At 38.7% G+C, this 16,079-nt stretch overlaps 1 protein-coding gene across 1 annotated transcript; it reads right to left on the bottom strand.

The window, feature by feature from the left end:
• Positions 1–1,229: 1,229 nt before the first annotated feature.
• On the bottom strand, positions 1,230–11,075 carry LOC124289455 (epoxide hydrolase 4-like). The gene is made up of 6 exons (XM_046726073.1): positions 10,809–11,075; positions 7,271–7,395; positions 5,739–5,851; positions 4,616–4,784; positions 3,791–3,954; positions 1,230–2,735 (listed from the first exon to the last, which is right to left on the bottom strand). Exons 1-6 carry the CDS (start codon positions 11,001–11,003, stop codon positions 2,485–2,487), a joined length of 1,017 nt encoding a protein of 338 aa, XP_046582029.1. The 5' UTR covers positions 11,004–11,075; the 3' UTR covers positions 1,230–2,484.
• Positions 11,076–16,079: the final 5,004 nt, after the last annotated feature.

Raw genomic sequence — 16,079 nt, forward strand, 5'->3', positions numbered from 1 at the left:
AGTAGTAGTAGTAGTAGTAGTAGTAGTAGTAGTACAAGTAGTAGTAGAAGTAGTAGTAGAAGAAGTAATAGTAGTAGTAGTAGAAGAAGTAGTAGTAGTAGTAGTAGAAGTAGTAGTAGTAGTAGTAGTAGTATTTGGCAGCAAAACGTATTAGATTGAGTGGGCAACATAAAATTAAAGCAAATATGAAATCGCCCCTCTCACTAACTGACAAAAACACAAACATGAAGGTCAAATACTGTATTTATCTTTTCAAAATGTTGTTGTATACATATTCTTCACACAAAATAACAGCAGGAAGCACATTTGTCTATAAAGAACTTGTGTGCATTAACCATCTTCATACAATGATCAAGATACAAATCTATACACACAGTAACATCATTACATAGTATGACCAAATATCTTTCAACCTCGTTTTCACAACATGAAATGAATGAGGGCACACGATTGTTATTCATTTTGGTTTGAAGGCTCAAATCAGAACGATAATGATGTATATATGGGTTTATTAGCCACGCTTCTAAGATGCCTAGCGGTTAGAACAATCGAAAAAAAAATTACATTATCAGACAATAAAGGTATAGCTTTTTGATGACGTAACAATTGAATGACGTTATCCTGTCACTGCGCCATTCTAGTGTGCCTCCTCGTAATCGAACCATTTTACATTAGGTCACAATGTAAGCGACGTCACGATGCATGTCAGTTGTCGCCTCGTACGGCCTCCTACAGTAAACTACTGCGTTGCATCCCGTTTCTTGGTTTGCAGTTGCTTCACTCACCTAACATCACTGGTGGAAACATTACGTTTATGTTTTCTGACGTAAAATGTCTCAATTCGACTCACAAGTTTTCAGCGACACGGTAACGTTCGCAATGTTTACATTCCCACAATGCAATCGTGGAATGTCGCTTGACTACTCAGCTTCGTCTGGATGTACTGATCTAAACATACGTTGGTAGTAGAAATGCGACGTTCACATGGTTTACGTTAATCACAGATGTAATTAAAATAATTTAGAGAAGATATTTAATCCGAACGTAAACCGTCATCAAACTGTTTATCATTTGTTTTTCTGGTAACGTTCGTCTTAACGTTGGGGGGCAGACACATCAATAGAACAGCGCGCCATTTAGCCCTGTGCGAGGATTCTTAATTTAGGTCACCGACACCGTCGTTTGTTTTCTGCCTTAAATTAATCGTAATTATCCTTAGAAAGTATTAAATTTGGCATCTTAGAAAAGAAATACAGTTCGCTCTACCACCATGTATAGTGTAATAAAACACACTTTCGCCCTGAACTATTATGACGTTAAAGCACTCGGTTAAATAAAAGGATAAAATAGAAAAAAGTTGGCTGGTCTATATAGTAACCAAAGTTAAGAATTAAAGATAGTTAGCAAGTACATTAGTCAAATATGCAAGTTATCATATCTGCCTCAAGCGGAATTTCTGACAATCTCAGTGTGTGTGCGTGCGTGCGTCAAATGACTGGTGTCTGCATAATCACCCAATGTCGGCATAATTGAAGACATTGGGTGAGATATCTCGTTTACATAAGTTTGAAAAATGGCCAAAGTGTCGGGGTGGCCTTGAAGATAAGGTCAAGGTCACCCAAATCGACTGCTATCTGCGTAATCCCCCAATGTAGGCTGTCACCAAATTTGAAGACACTGGGTACAACAGTTCATGAGATATCGCGACGCGTTAACAAGAATCAGGACGGACGGACGCTGCTGAATATGGCGGGGGACAATAAGGTAATCAATTTAAAATGTCTGTCGACAAAGGACAGTAAACCAACCAGACCATCACAGATATGTATCTAAAACTGGTAATTAAATCTAAAATGTAGAGAACGATACAATATAAAAACAGGCTATAGATCGCCAACAACTGAAGGTAGATCACCATACTAGGGACCATGGTACCTTTGTTACCTGCATTGACCCTTGTTGGATTTACACCACCCCTTCAGCCGCTGGCGATTGTAGGATATATTTAGCCAAACTTTAAAAGGACAAAAATACTACGTTTTAAAAATCTGGTCAGTTTAAGTTCAGTTTTGAAAGTTTGCGGACTTACGTATTCTCTGAGGAGGACAATAATTTTACGATACTTTAACCCCCTCCGAGGATCTAAAATCCTCAACCACTAACAATCGCTGTTGCTAATTTATACTACCATGTTTAAAATACCAGTTATCTTTTTACAAAACATATTATCCAAAATTTATCAAGTTATTTCCTTTAAAAATTCAGTTATTAAATGATAATTAATGTTATAAAAAAGATCCTTAACTGTTTTGACATCGAAATATTTATCCCTTTTGATGGAAAAATTAATATGATAATATGATGCATGTTTCGTTGGCATAATAGATTGCAAGCAAAGCACCGATGCCGTTTTGAGCAATCACCAGAATGAATTAATCATTTCTTCTCAAAACAATTGTTATCATTTAACGGCAAAATAAAGATTTACTTTAGAAAATCTCTCATATGTTTGTTAACTATGTCCGGAGTGTCCATCATGACCCAGTGACCTGCCTCCTCTATGTATTTGACTGTTTGGTTGTCTACAACAGCAGCAGCAGCAGCGGACATGTCTCTGTCCAGGATCATGTCCTTGCAGCCCCAAATAACCAGCAGCGGACAGGAGATCTTCGAGATCTTTCTTGGAGGGAACCGGATAAAAGCTCGATAATAATCGATAACAGCGGTTGCAGCACCTGGAAATAACCAGTAAATGTATTATAATACAATGTTAGTTACATATATGAAATCACTATGCCAGAAGCTTAGACTCCATCGGTGTCCTTGTGCCTGAAGACTGATCTCAAACATCTAATCCCTGTTCTCGGCAAAATTAAAATCTGAAATGCCTTTGGGGATTTATGGTAAATGTGCTTGCTGCACGTCACAAAGGAATGCGCCCGGTGGTCATGTTCGATGATTTGGTCAGTTGCTTGTCACCATGACTCGGTGTGAGATAAGGCTCATTATATCAATCGCAGCTTGGCTGGTCCCGACGTGATAACGTACAAGCCGCCAATATATCAGACTTAATATTTTGGCATTCACAAACCTAAGAGTTACATGAGGCACCGTCCCTATACTATTTTTCAGGGGCGGTGTAGTAGCCTAGTCTTTAATGCGTTGGCTCGTCACGCCTAAGACCCAAGTTCGATTCCCCACATTGGTACAATGTGTGAAGCCCTTTTCTGGTGTCCCCCGTCGTGATATTGCTGGAATATTGCTACAAGCGGCGTTAAACCATAAATGCGTCTCTATCCCTTTTACACAATGAAGAGATCCAAGGGTCTCAGGACAACCCAGAACCATATCTAACAATATACCTACTGATCCATTGCACCAAGAACATCTCCACATTTACAGACTAATGTAACACATTGATAACTAGAGTGACATCGCTCTCTAAGAAGCTCCCTAGCAACCTACTAAACCTGGTCATAGCCACATGTATGGCCTGAACATCATTTAAAATAATATAATGAAACCTACAGCATGAGGTTGGGGCCCCTGTTCTGCCTCAACTCTCCCAAATGATTTAATTGATACTCCTTTAGATATTATGGCAGTGGGTAGCCTAGTGGCTAAAGCGTTCGCTCGTCACGCCGAAGTCCCGGGTTCGATTCCTCACATGGGTACAATGTGTGACCCTATTTCTGGTGTCCCCCGCCGTGATATTACAGGAATGTTGCTAAACTATAACTCACTCACTCACTTTAGATATTACAGTAATTAACTGCTACAATGTAATTACCTGGTCTAGATAAAGCGTATTTGTAGGCCTCCATGTCCTCAGTGCTAAGTGTTCCTACCGTGAGATTACCATTAGGCCCCGCCATGGTTGTTTCCATAAGTTTCATGTCATTCACTAGCAGCATCAACTCAGGAAGAAACGGGACTTGGAAGAATAAAATGTACCTAAAACAGACAATGATAGGTACATATTAACAAAATCTAACTCGTCAGAAAAAGTAAACATTTATTGTTATTCATTAACGGATTAGCAAATGTCATAAGTTCAGAAGGATATATAATAAACGCATAAGCCGAAATGACATATTCAATATGGCTGCCACGATGGCCATATTGAAACCGGACAAGACTTCAGGAATGAAACGTCACAGAGAGTAAATTCTTAACTTAATGCTTCTTCCTTGCTCGCATTGATATAGTGAAGTATTCTTATCTGGAGATATTGGTGTAGACTGCATATTGTGTTAAGGATGTTTAGTTTCTTAAAATATATTTTGATCACGTATATAGTCAGATGGCATCATTTCACTTGGTAATCTTGCCTAATGTTCTTGATTACAAGCAACACCCTGCCGGCCAACACATCCTCGATAATCTCCAGGGTATACGTTACGATCACTCTCCACTATAGTGGAGATTATCGACGATGCCGGTCAACACTGTTCATGAAGGGATCATACCGCCCCAACATTTGACTTTTCTCAACAAGCTCCAGACAGCCTAAATGTACTTGTTACACGGTTACCACTAACAGATAAACAATGTATATTCGTGGTACATGTACCATTGTCATGATTAGCCAATGCAGACTATATACTGTTATTACCATACTTTCTTCAACTCGAACATATGCGTCTCCAGATAGTTGTGAATAATGTCTGGACGGGGACAGTTCATTGTAATGAGTTTGTCGACCATGTGTGGGTGTTTAGAGGCGAATATTCTGGCAATTACTGCTCCCCAGTCCAGACCTACTAGCACACAGGATCTGTAGCCTGAAAATAGAAGCAGGAGTTACTGTGTTCTCCGACTCCACACAACACACGACAGGTATAACATTACACCTGTATATCAAACCACTATCATGTTCACGCATGTTTATATTTCATATTGTATTTTTTCTTATTGTCTAGGGGCGGTGGGGTAGCCTAGTGGTTAAAGCGTTCGCTCGTCACGCCGAAGACCCGGGTTCGATTCCTCACATGGGTACAATGTGTGACCCCATTTCTGGTGTCCCCCGCCGTGATATTACAGGAATATTGCTAAAAGCGGCGTAAAACCCAACTCACTCACTCACTCACTCTTATTGTCTATGCAGATAGTTGATTCAGCAGGAAAACATATATGCTCAGTATGTTTAGATGTTTACTTTCGTTTCACGTACAATATTCCATACCTTATCCGAGACACTAGACTTGGTAATTCTATGATATAAGCAAACCACTTCACATTTCATTCTCCTCAAAGAACGAACGTTCACAACCAGGACATACAGTAATTCTAAATTAAAAAGCACAAGACAGCAATTAATTGCATTTCGGTTCAACGGTACACACATGAACCTCAAATCTAACTTCCTTTATTTCAGTTCGGTGCTACCACCCTGAAACAACTGGATTACGTTGAGTACAACTTCAAGAAAAAGGACATATTTAATTTGTTTTTCTGTATGTTTGTTGAAGGTGGCCTGTAAATAACTGAAACAGGACCAGATAATCCATGATGTTTACATACATCACTACCGAACGCAAGGGTGCGATAACACACCGACAACCAAGTCACAGTGAGTGAGTATGGTTTTACGCCGTTTTTAGCAATATTACAGCAATATCACGGCGTAGGACACCAAGTCACAGATCCTGATAATTGAATCCAATCAGGTGTCCCTGACAACCATCACAGATATCAAGTTTAACCCGGAATCTGCACGGGAGTAAATACAATCTTACCAAGAGCAGGGATGATCTGTTTAAGATCCGTCACCAACTTGGACATCTGGTAATTGGCAACACCGGAAGGCTTGTCAGAGTCACCATAACCCCTCATATCAATGGCCACAACCCTGGGGGAAAAATAACGCCGTTTTATAATTACAAAGTTAAAATGTGAGGAAAATGAAAAAGTGGTAAATTCGATCAGCAAGGTCACTGAGCTGACAGACAGAACATTCAGTTCGAATAGCATAAGAAGTAATAGACATCGTAGAAATTGGGAAGTCATAATATTAAAATCATATATGTTTGTAAATCTGGTTTCTCTGTGACCATGTACCGTTCAGGGTCCCGATCCACAATGCGTTCGTAACGTTACGACCTGTCGTAACTCCATAGTTTATAATTGACTTACGAATGTCGTAGCGCTGAAAACGTTTTGTGGATCGGGACCCTGATGTACACAGCTTACTGCCTGACAATGGTGTCAGTCCTGCATCACTTGTTACCTACCAAACCTAGACTTGTACAAATGGGAATAACAAATAATATTGATGGTTTGCATATGTTGTCTGATACATTTAGCAGGGTAACCACAATCGGACAGGATCAAGAGAACTAGACTTCACAGATAAAGATGTTATAATTCAACTTGCCAAACAAAGCTATTTGCTTGAATTCCCCAAACGAAAGGAAGACCCTTTAAAATAATTCCAACTTTCCACGTCCTACAGAGGGAATGATATCATTACCATTTCATTACAAAATGTGCATCAATATTGAGAAAAAGTTCAGAAATTCCCACAAATTCTGTTTTTCCTTTCATCTATTGCTTATTGAATCACCCTGTCCGTTTGATATTCACTTGTATTGTTGAAATGTGTAATAAATACAAAAGTGCACACAAGACCATGCAACAAATTATATATCATTTTTCAAAAACCCAATGACAACAGCTTACATAGAGGCTCAATTTGAGTTCGTCTGGGATTTGGACACACTTTCATAGATTTCTGGTAATGCCTAACCATTAGGGAAGAATATGTGACGAGGGGGGGTGATTTATTAAATAACCTATAAGGTGGTGGTGAAATCTGTCACGAGTGAAGTTATTGTTAATTAATGATTGACATACATTCTGTCTGGACACATTAATTTAAACTCGTAATGTATTTGTGTACGTGGTTTACTTGTCTACCGCCGACATCGAAACCTTACCTATTGTTGCACGACATCAAAGTGCACTCATTCAGTTTGTTTGGTTCAAATTGTCATTTTACCTGACCAATAAGCAGTTACCATTTCCATAATCTCACTGGTGCCATATTTAGTATTACTTTGATACAATGCTTATGGAACACTACAGAAGATATGTGTTGTTAAATATGTTGGGGATAGTCTTTCAAAGAAGTTTCAAAGAACAAGAAAATCCGAACCGTTTTGGAGACGTGAAAAGTTCTAGTAATTTAATTTCTCTATGTTTAGGGCAACCTAATAGGGAAGACGCAGCACGAACAGTAAACCAGTCTAATGGAATCTCTCTTGATCACCTGTAATCGTTCTTGAACTCACGCAACTGGAATCGCCATGAGTACCAAAACTCTGGGAACCCATGCACAAACAGCATCAACGGTTTGGTCTCGTCTCCCTGGGCAACATAGTGGATCTTTACATCCTGAAATGAGAAAATACCATTTATAAGATGGTCTTAGCAGCATAGACTGTTTGATTCCAAACAAAAATTGGTTTAAGTATATTGGTACTGCACGGAAATTGAGTAATATGTAACAAGTAAGGACAGATTAGGGGCAATCAAATCAGGTAACACGCCCGATTAAAAATACAGAACCTAGTAATTCCATTCTATTCATTATCTCCGTTCTGACAAGGAAATATTGAACGCAAACTGTTTTTTGTCAGTGTAGACAATGAAGTCTCATTGTCAGCATTTGCTCAAAGTTTTGCATTGGTTAGAATCCAGGAAACACTGAAAAATGTCGGAAACAAAGTACGTTCCTCTTTACGAATTGTTTCAAAATCCATATACTAGTACTTAACTCACATGCATGACGGGGTTTCCAGTGGATCAACACTGGCGATTTCTCTTCTCCTGCAAGGTAGCCAACCCATTCTCACACACACGTGTGATATGAAGTATTTCACATGGGTTTCTCATCCACACGTATGTTAGAAATACTTTGGCTAGGGACAGAACCATACCTCTAAATCCGCTAACAATTTCTGTTGATAAATATTAAATTATACGAATAATGACTTGACACGTTTGAGAAAAAATATTTACTCTTAAACATTATATTCTGTGGAATATCAGCGACTGACGAGTAATTATTGTAAATGTTAAACCTTTGATCGGCCAATCGAATGTTTTCCAAGCTTATTTGATTTTTTTTCTCTTTATAAGTAAGCATAATGACCTCTTTCAGCACCAAGATTTGGTTGTATTGTTTTCATATTCATGGTGGTATTACAGCAATGTACGTGAACACCTGCTTGGTGATGTTGTATTTTTTTTGTATTCATTTCAGTTGGATACAAGCATCAATTTGCCGAAACGCTCAAGTGGCGGACACCATACATGGAATGGAACACACACATATTCAGTCACATTATGTGAGGTGAGGTGAAATTGGGTTAAACGTCGTGCTTGAGAATATTTCGCTTATATGACGACGTGCATGCGTGTGTATGTGTATGTGCGGCTGCTTCTACTAGCCCAGACTTAAGCTGGTTTTACAGTGCTAGCCCACTGAGATACCATGCCGCTGTGAAGCATGAATACCCCACTCAGACACATTATACTGACTCCGAGCCGACCAGTCCTTGTTGTACCCTTCAATGCCGAGCGCCAGACAGGGACCAACAAGTACCATATTTTAACGTCTTTTGGTATGACGCAGTCGGGGATCGAACCCGCGACCTTCCGCTCTCTGGGCGGACGCTCTAACCACTACACCACGGAGGCGGTCAGTTACATTATGTGTTGGGAATAGTATACTAAGTGCAAGACCGTGGAATCACAATGGAAGTTCTACATCATCGTCAGATACAGTCATAACAGTCACAGCGCTGGTGATATTATATTCCATTTTCTATTAAATTCATCCGTATTGATATTTTTCGAACAAATATACCTTTCAATTTGAAATACTGCTTTATAGATACTAAAACAGGGTTTCAGACGCTTTATGTTCATTTCTGATATATGGCGTTTGGCCAATAAAATCAGGTGATAGAGTAGGTGGTTGCTATTGCAGCAAAATAATATATCTATAGTAGGAGGACACAAGTTCATGTATTATGTTCAATAGTCTATTAACGAGATTGATAGATTATTTCCAAAACAGTTTGATAGTTGGACATTCAATATATACCTGATAGATGTTACTGAACCACTTAATAAAATATCTATGGTAGGAAGTTCATCAATAGTCTGTTAACGAGATTGATAGATTCTTTCCAAAACAGTTTGATAGTTGGACATTCAATATATACCTTTAGATGTTACTGAACCACATAATGAAATTAAATCATTATAACCAGTTTCATTTTAAGCAACTCCCTTTTGTGTAAATGGCTTTAACAGGGTTTATATATATAGAACTTGTAGAAATATGGTCTGCTGCTGGTCATATCACATTATTTTCTTAATTTTGAAACTTTACATTTGTTCAAATCATTCCAAGGGGAATATTGTGAAAAAAACGATTTAGATCAAGTACCGTATCCCTAACATCAAATTTTGCTTTAAGTTCTGAAAATGTAAAGGAAATCATGGTCATTACAAATATCCTTAATGTGTACTATTCATTTTTGAAACCAGTTAATCAAATTAGTGTGGTTACACAGGTGATTTAGATAAATGGGTTGCATGTGAACGTCATTTATATCATTCATAGCCGACTAACGGGTGGTCAGGCTCGCTGACTTGGTTGACACATGTCATCGGTTCCCAATTGCGCAGATCGATGCTCGTGCTGTTGACCACTGGATTGCCTCGATTATTTACAGACCGCTGCCATATAGCTGGGATATTGCTCACTGCTGCGTAAAACTAAACTCACTCACTCACTCACCATTCATAGCCCTTAATATATTTATTCCATGCATCGAGTGCGTCTTTCCGAAACGGGTTTTCGAGTTTGTATTGTTTATTAACATTTGAGCCTAATAGAAGTATGCCTTTTAGAGGAAAACCAGCTAAACTATAAAATTTGAAACGTATCTCTTTAAACATGCAATTTTTAGTGAATCAGTAAAAGTTTTGATATTAACCATGCTCAGACCATCATCTTCATATGTTGATTTCTGTTGTTATTACCTACGAGGGCGAACATATCGGGTTCATATTTTTCATACGATGCCCTAGGGCAAAATATCACTTTGTCATGGTGACGTCACGATTCTTCTGTGACGTTGCGTTCTACATGCGGCGACGGCTGGTAGCCAGCCTATATTTGAAAGCAGATTTTGGTTTATTTTCCTCAATTTGACGACTTCGGTAATAAGCAGATATTATATTCGTGCCCATATCATACTATGTTAACGACACTCGTGCCTAAATATCGGTATATCCCTCGCTCTTGCTCGGGAAATACCAACATTTAGGCACTCGTGTCGTAAACATAGTATGACATGGGCACTCAAATAATATCCTCTATATAATGTTTCTTCCAAATATACATACACCAGGGAAGTTAATAATAAAGTGTTATGTGATAACAATTATGTTCATAACAATAACTTAGATTGACATTATACAACAACGAATGTATTTAACACGTATAACGTCGACAGCACATGTAGACCTGATTCCCGAATGACTCGGCACTTTTGTGTAAGCGACAGTAACTCCGCTAACCTTTAGTCTAAAGTCTAAAACTAATATCAGTAGCGACGATTAGCTGGCGAGACTCAGCTTGCTTGTACATTTAATGTCACTCATTCTAAACTGACGTTAAATCCGCGAAACAGTTCGTAAGGTCTGCGTGATTAGGAATATGAGCATGAATTATTCGCTAGGAAATTAATCAAAGGTCCGCTTTGACAAAAGCTATTTATTTTACTCACAGCCAAGTGAACATAGCCATGTGTTCCCAAGTCCGGGTCGTTTAGAACTGATGGCATCACATCTCGTTTCTTGCGGGAGAAAAATGCGATGGGATGTCTCACGAAATACACAAACAAACCAAGCAAAACGAATATTGAACAAAAACAGCCCAGTCCGAAGGAGATCAACCAGCGCAAGGTATCTCTGATCGCCATTCTTCCTAGTTGGGAACGTCAAAACTGTTGACGGGAATCAGTAGAAACGAAATACGTTTCACGCCTATGTATGTGGTAATACTTGCGTCATAGCCTGTATAAGCGAAGTACAATTTGTTTCAGGGTCACTTTCAAGATATTTGCTCATAGATAGCGACGTGCAGAAGCTAACAAGCACTGAGACTATTGTACGTAGGGGTAGATTGTATGTCGATGCGCTCTCACGGACATCAAGCTACTTTTTATTGACAAAAATGTTTTCTGTTTGATTTATTTTGTTTTGTTATGTCAACAATCTCGTTACTTTGACTAGAAACTGCATTCACAAAAGCCGCAATATATAGAACAACACGAATGTTGAACAGAAGGAAAATGCATTTGAGTTTCAGTTGCCATAGTTACTGGTAGTGAAAATCCAATGATAATGGGAATGAATAGAAACGAAATAAGTTTCACCCTATATGTGGTAATGCCCAAACTGTGATCCGTGTCTTTAACTGTGTAATATTCATAAGAGTTTCACCCTTTATGTGGTAATGCCCAAACTTTGATCCGTGTCTTTAACTGTGTAATATTCATAAGAACAATAATAATACAACATATCCATCCACTTGTCAGCTATAAGAGGTTACGGCCTATACTCCCTAATGTGCAGGTGGTTGGTAAATGCCTTGGATCAGTGTATGCATCAGATGCACATTTTGTATCTCATTAGGGGCCTTTGCATTAAAACCAACTAGTTAATATACTTAAAGCCATTAAAAATGCAATTTGACATTCATACTTTCTTTACTCACACAAATTTCAACATATATAAACCTAACTGGCAGATATGTTTTAAGTGAACATCTGTGAATAATTTCATCTGAAAATGTCCAGTCAACAACAACATCAGTGACGCAATAACGACATCAAACAAAGGAGGGGTCACTTGCAGTCAATATCGTGTGTGTCCACCGTGCGCTGCAAGACATGCTCGCAGTCTTTGGGGCATTGAAAGACACACATTTCTCAGGAACAGCTGTTGGATGGTCTGCAGCCTCTGATGGTCTGTGGTCTAATCATGACACCACCCCTTCCAAAACGATCATGTTCAAGGACACAGTTTGGCGCAGGTCTTTCTCCTTTACGTCGATAAATCTGTTGACGTCTATCTGCAAAGGATAAGTTAAACCTGGATTCATCTGAAAAAATGACATCTGGCCATGTCCTGTTGCCAAGATTGGCCCCATTTGCTGCCCATCGCTGTCTGGCAAGTCTGTGGCGATGCAATAACCACGGTACGGGTGACGACACCGGATGTTGAAGGCAGCAAGGCGTCCTTGCACCTTTTGGGCGCTGAAATGACGTTGACTTGTCCCAATTGTCCTCCTTGCCTAATCATCAGCTGTTTGGAACCGATTTCGCAAGTGTGAAACTCGGATATTGCGGTTTTGTCGAGCTGTTATCACAGGTGGTGCACCAGGTCGCGGACGATCAGCAACACTTCCGGTAGCCCGAAAACGTTGTCTGAGTCGACTTTCAGTGGATGGATGCACATTAAAGTGACTGGCAATCATCACATCTGAAGCACCTTGGCTGACCATACCGATAACCTAATTCCTTTCGTCTTGTGTCAAGTGTGGCATTTTCTCAAAGTGATTGAGTTCCACAATTCCTTGTGCTTTTACAGGGCCTGGGTGCAGGTAATGCATGTGCACAACGTGTTTCATGAATGTGGTTGTGTTTACGAGAAATGTCAAAGGTTCAGTTTTAAGTATCAAAGTTCATGTGAGAGGAATGCTCCGGGACTCGAACTCGAAATGGGCCAGAATAACAGCCTTTTATCCCTACATCCTCTGTATCGCAGGAAAAAATCTTCAATAGAACTTTTGTAAGTTTCAGGACAACAAATACCAACTGCGTTTTTAATGGCTTTCAGTATATATACTTGCTATATTCATAAGCACCAAGTGATACTGTAGCACATGCTGAAGAAAGATATTATGTAATAGACTTTGATGGATTGTTCATGCACATTTGGATTATAGTTCGTTCATTTCCAACGCATCATGGACAAAGCACGGATTTGTCATTCAACAGTGGATCTTCGATAACATGCCAGTCAGAAAGGTCCAGTCAAAACTTTATCACAATGACCCAGTCACTTCTAAACGCTCGTCTGGTCACAGCGACCCATGTTTGTGAAGTGTTTGTACTATTTAAGCGCATATCCATGCGTAAGCAGAGTCAATACGATGTTAAGAATAGCGTTTTGGTTACACTCCACTTGAACAATTATGTTGTCTGACATCACACAGGATGTCCGCAGAATCAAAACAATGCTATAATGTGTATGATATATATAAATCTTGAAAAGTCCTTCTCGGAAATCTTCTCGTGATCCATGTTTGGAAAGTGAAGCAGATCCAAATTTACCAACATTTATACTGGTCTGGTGCTAATTATGTTAATTTGCTTTCAATAATTAACTATAATTATGTCGTGACTGTATTGCATTTTGACCCTGTTGTATTGTATTCACAGACCGTTTTTTCAATAATTTAAAGTGTATTTCTTACAATAAATGCTTGAAACCCTTTATTGTTTGAATACTGTGAACACCATGCTTTTCGATAAATAAGTATAATTATGTTGTGACTGAACTACACTCAACCTTTGATCCTGCTGTATTTTATATACCACAAGAAGACATATCAATGAAAACCAGACTGACTTTAAGAGTTATATCAATATTTCAGCAATTCAAATGATTTTAGTAAATATGGATAATTTTGTTTCTTAAATTTCAGGAATTATGTATAATTACTGAAAATTTCAGTAAATATACATAATTCCTTACTGAATCAGACATTATACATAATTACTGATATTTTCAGTAATTATACATATTTACTGATTGTACATATTCCCAGTAACATACATACATACATACATACATACATACATACATACATACATACATTACATACATACATACATAATTACATACTTACATACTTACTTACTTACTTATTTATAACACATGTACTTAGTGTCGATGTGTACCGCACACCCAGAGATATGACTGTCAAGTTACGAAAGACTAATGGTGTTACTTTATGTGGCATATATTTTCCTTTAATCACACTTTCTCGTTACTTAAATTTTAGTTTCCTGTGTTTTACGTTACTTCAATTACATTTTCGGAATTTAGTTAATTTTGTCTCATTATTTCATGTCTGTTCCAAAAACTCTAATAACGAGTTTAACAAAAAAGTATTTGAAATAACGAGACATTCTTTTTTTAAATGATTTATCCTACAAAAGTGGCACCATTAGGTTTCATATAAATAACATGAAGAAGTATTAAACGTTGTGAGATAACATCAGGGCGGTCCTTCTTTTGGTCATGGGATGATCGTTCGAACTGAGGCATCGGCGGGACAACTGTATATAACATTAACTCTGCCCCAAGACGGACAAAGTAGACACTGATGCAAGTAGAAATGACATGCACACAACACAGACCTGGCAGCGTGGTGCATATCGCACTTGAATATGTCTCCAAGGTGCCCATCTAGGATCTACAGCAGGATTTGCGAAGAAATACATTATCGTACGTACTGGCGCATTTGTAGCGCAGTATTACAAGCAGTATGACGTCATAAAGGTTGACTGAATCACCAATAAACAAGAAACTTTGTCGGACAATCATTCATTGTCGAATCCCCTTACGAAATTGATCTTCATCCAACAAAATTAATGGCAGTAGCTCCTGTGGAAATTGGTTAGAAGCGACACCACTTACAGCCTGACTGGATTGTGCAGTGTGTTAAGAACTCCCTTAACACAACAGAAACGATAGCTGTTATTGTCCAAAACACATTTCTTGTTCCATTATTCAATGTCAGTAAGCTATCCAAAATAACGAAACATTGCCCGAAAATCGCTTAAAATAACCATTCATCTAGTTGCTCTAAAGGTATACTGTCAAACGTCTTTCGCGAATGACTACATTTGTGGGATCGGTTTGGTTCTATTGCTTCGATTTCTTCTCAAGATCCGCTGGGTGGATGAAGGTCCCTCAGCATGAGCCTGAATACTGTTAAACGGTTCAATCAGCAGTATTCTAGCTCGTCCACGATTCCCCAAGTAAATACTCGAACTCCAAAAGATTCTCAAAGTCCCTGGGTCAGAATATAGTGGAGAGGAACATAGGGTTCTAGTACCGTGTAGTAAGGGTGACTATTGAGGGGAAACAACTATTGCGATAGCGATAGTCTACTGCAACATACTCCTTAACTGATGATAGCGATAGTCTACTGCAACATACTACTGCGATAGCGATAGTCTACTGCGACCAACTATAGTCGGCCTTGAATTGTCTCATTTGAAGTCATTTCCTAAATGAATGTATAGTTTATACGAAATAGAAACATGTTGAAGTAGTTTCAGTCTCTTTGAATAACTAACAAGAAACTTGAAACCCAGACCAAGTAAACAATTAAAACTTAAACGTCTTGTTATTCACAATTTCAAACTCTGAGTCGCATGCCGTGTTTGCCGCCATGTTTGTTTAAGAGGCATCAGGGGTGGATAAGTCTAAATAAAGTGAACGAATCTGGTACTTCCTGTATTTTGCGCTGCGCATTTATCAACGGAAGTCAAGTACTAAACTACCGATAGTCGCACATACTATCGATGCATCGATAGTTTTTCGTTTCTGCCATCGATTAATTGATATCAGAGACTCAATAAATGCAATCCATCGATAGTTCGATGCATCGTTACAGCACTACCGTGTAGTATCTTCCGAAACTGTGTCTAAATATAGCACCTGTCTAAAAATAGCATACCTGCTAATCCAAAAGTTCCAGAGCGATGATTTGCTTCCGCCCAACCAGGCTATTGATCTAATGGACGCAGGGCAGGATTTTCCGCGGGTTCTAAATCTCTCATCTCAATCTAAAATTAACGCAATACAACGCAACAGATTGAGTCACTCTACTGAAAGCCATGGACTGACATTCCTCCATCAACTATCAACCACTGAACCCAGCTGAACTCACTAATTATTAATATAAAACTCAGACA

This window comes from Haliotis rubra, unplaced genomic scaffold, assembly GCF_003918875.1.
Source record: "Haliotis rubra isolate DU_JTF1 unplaced genomic scaffold, ASM391887v1 Scf112, whole genome shotgun sequence".
NCBI classification, from domain to species: domain Eukaryota; kingdom Metazoa; phylum Mollusca; class Gastropoda; order Lepetellida; family Haliotidae; genus Haliotis; species Haliotis rubra.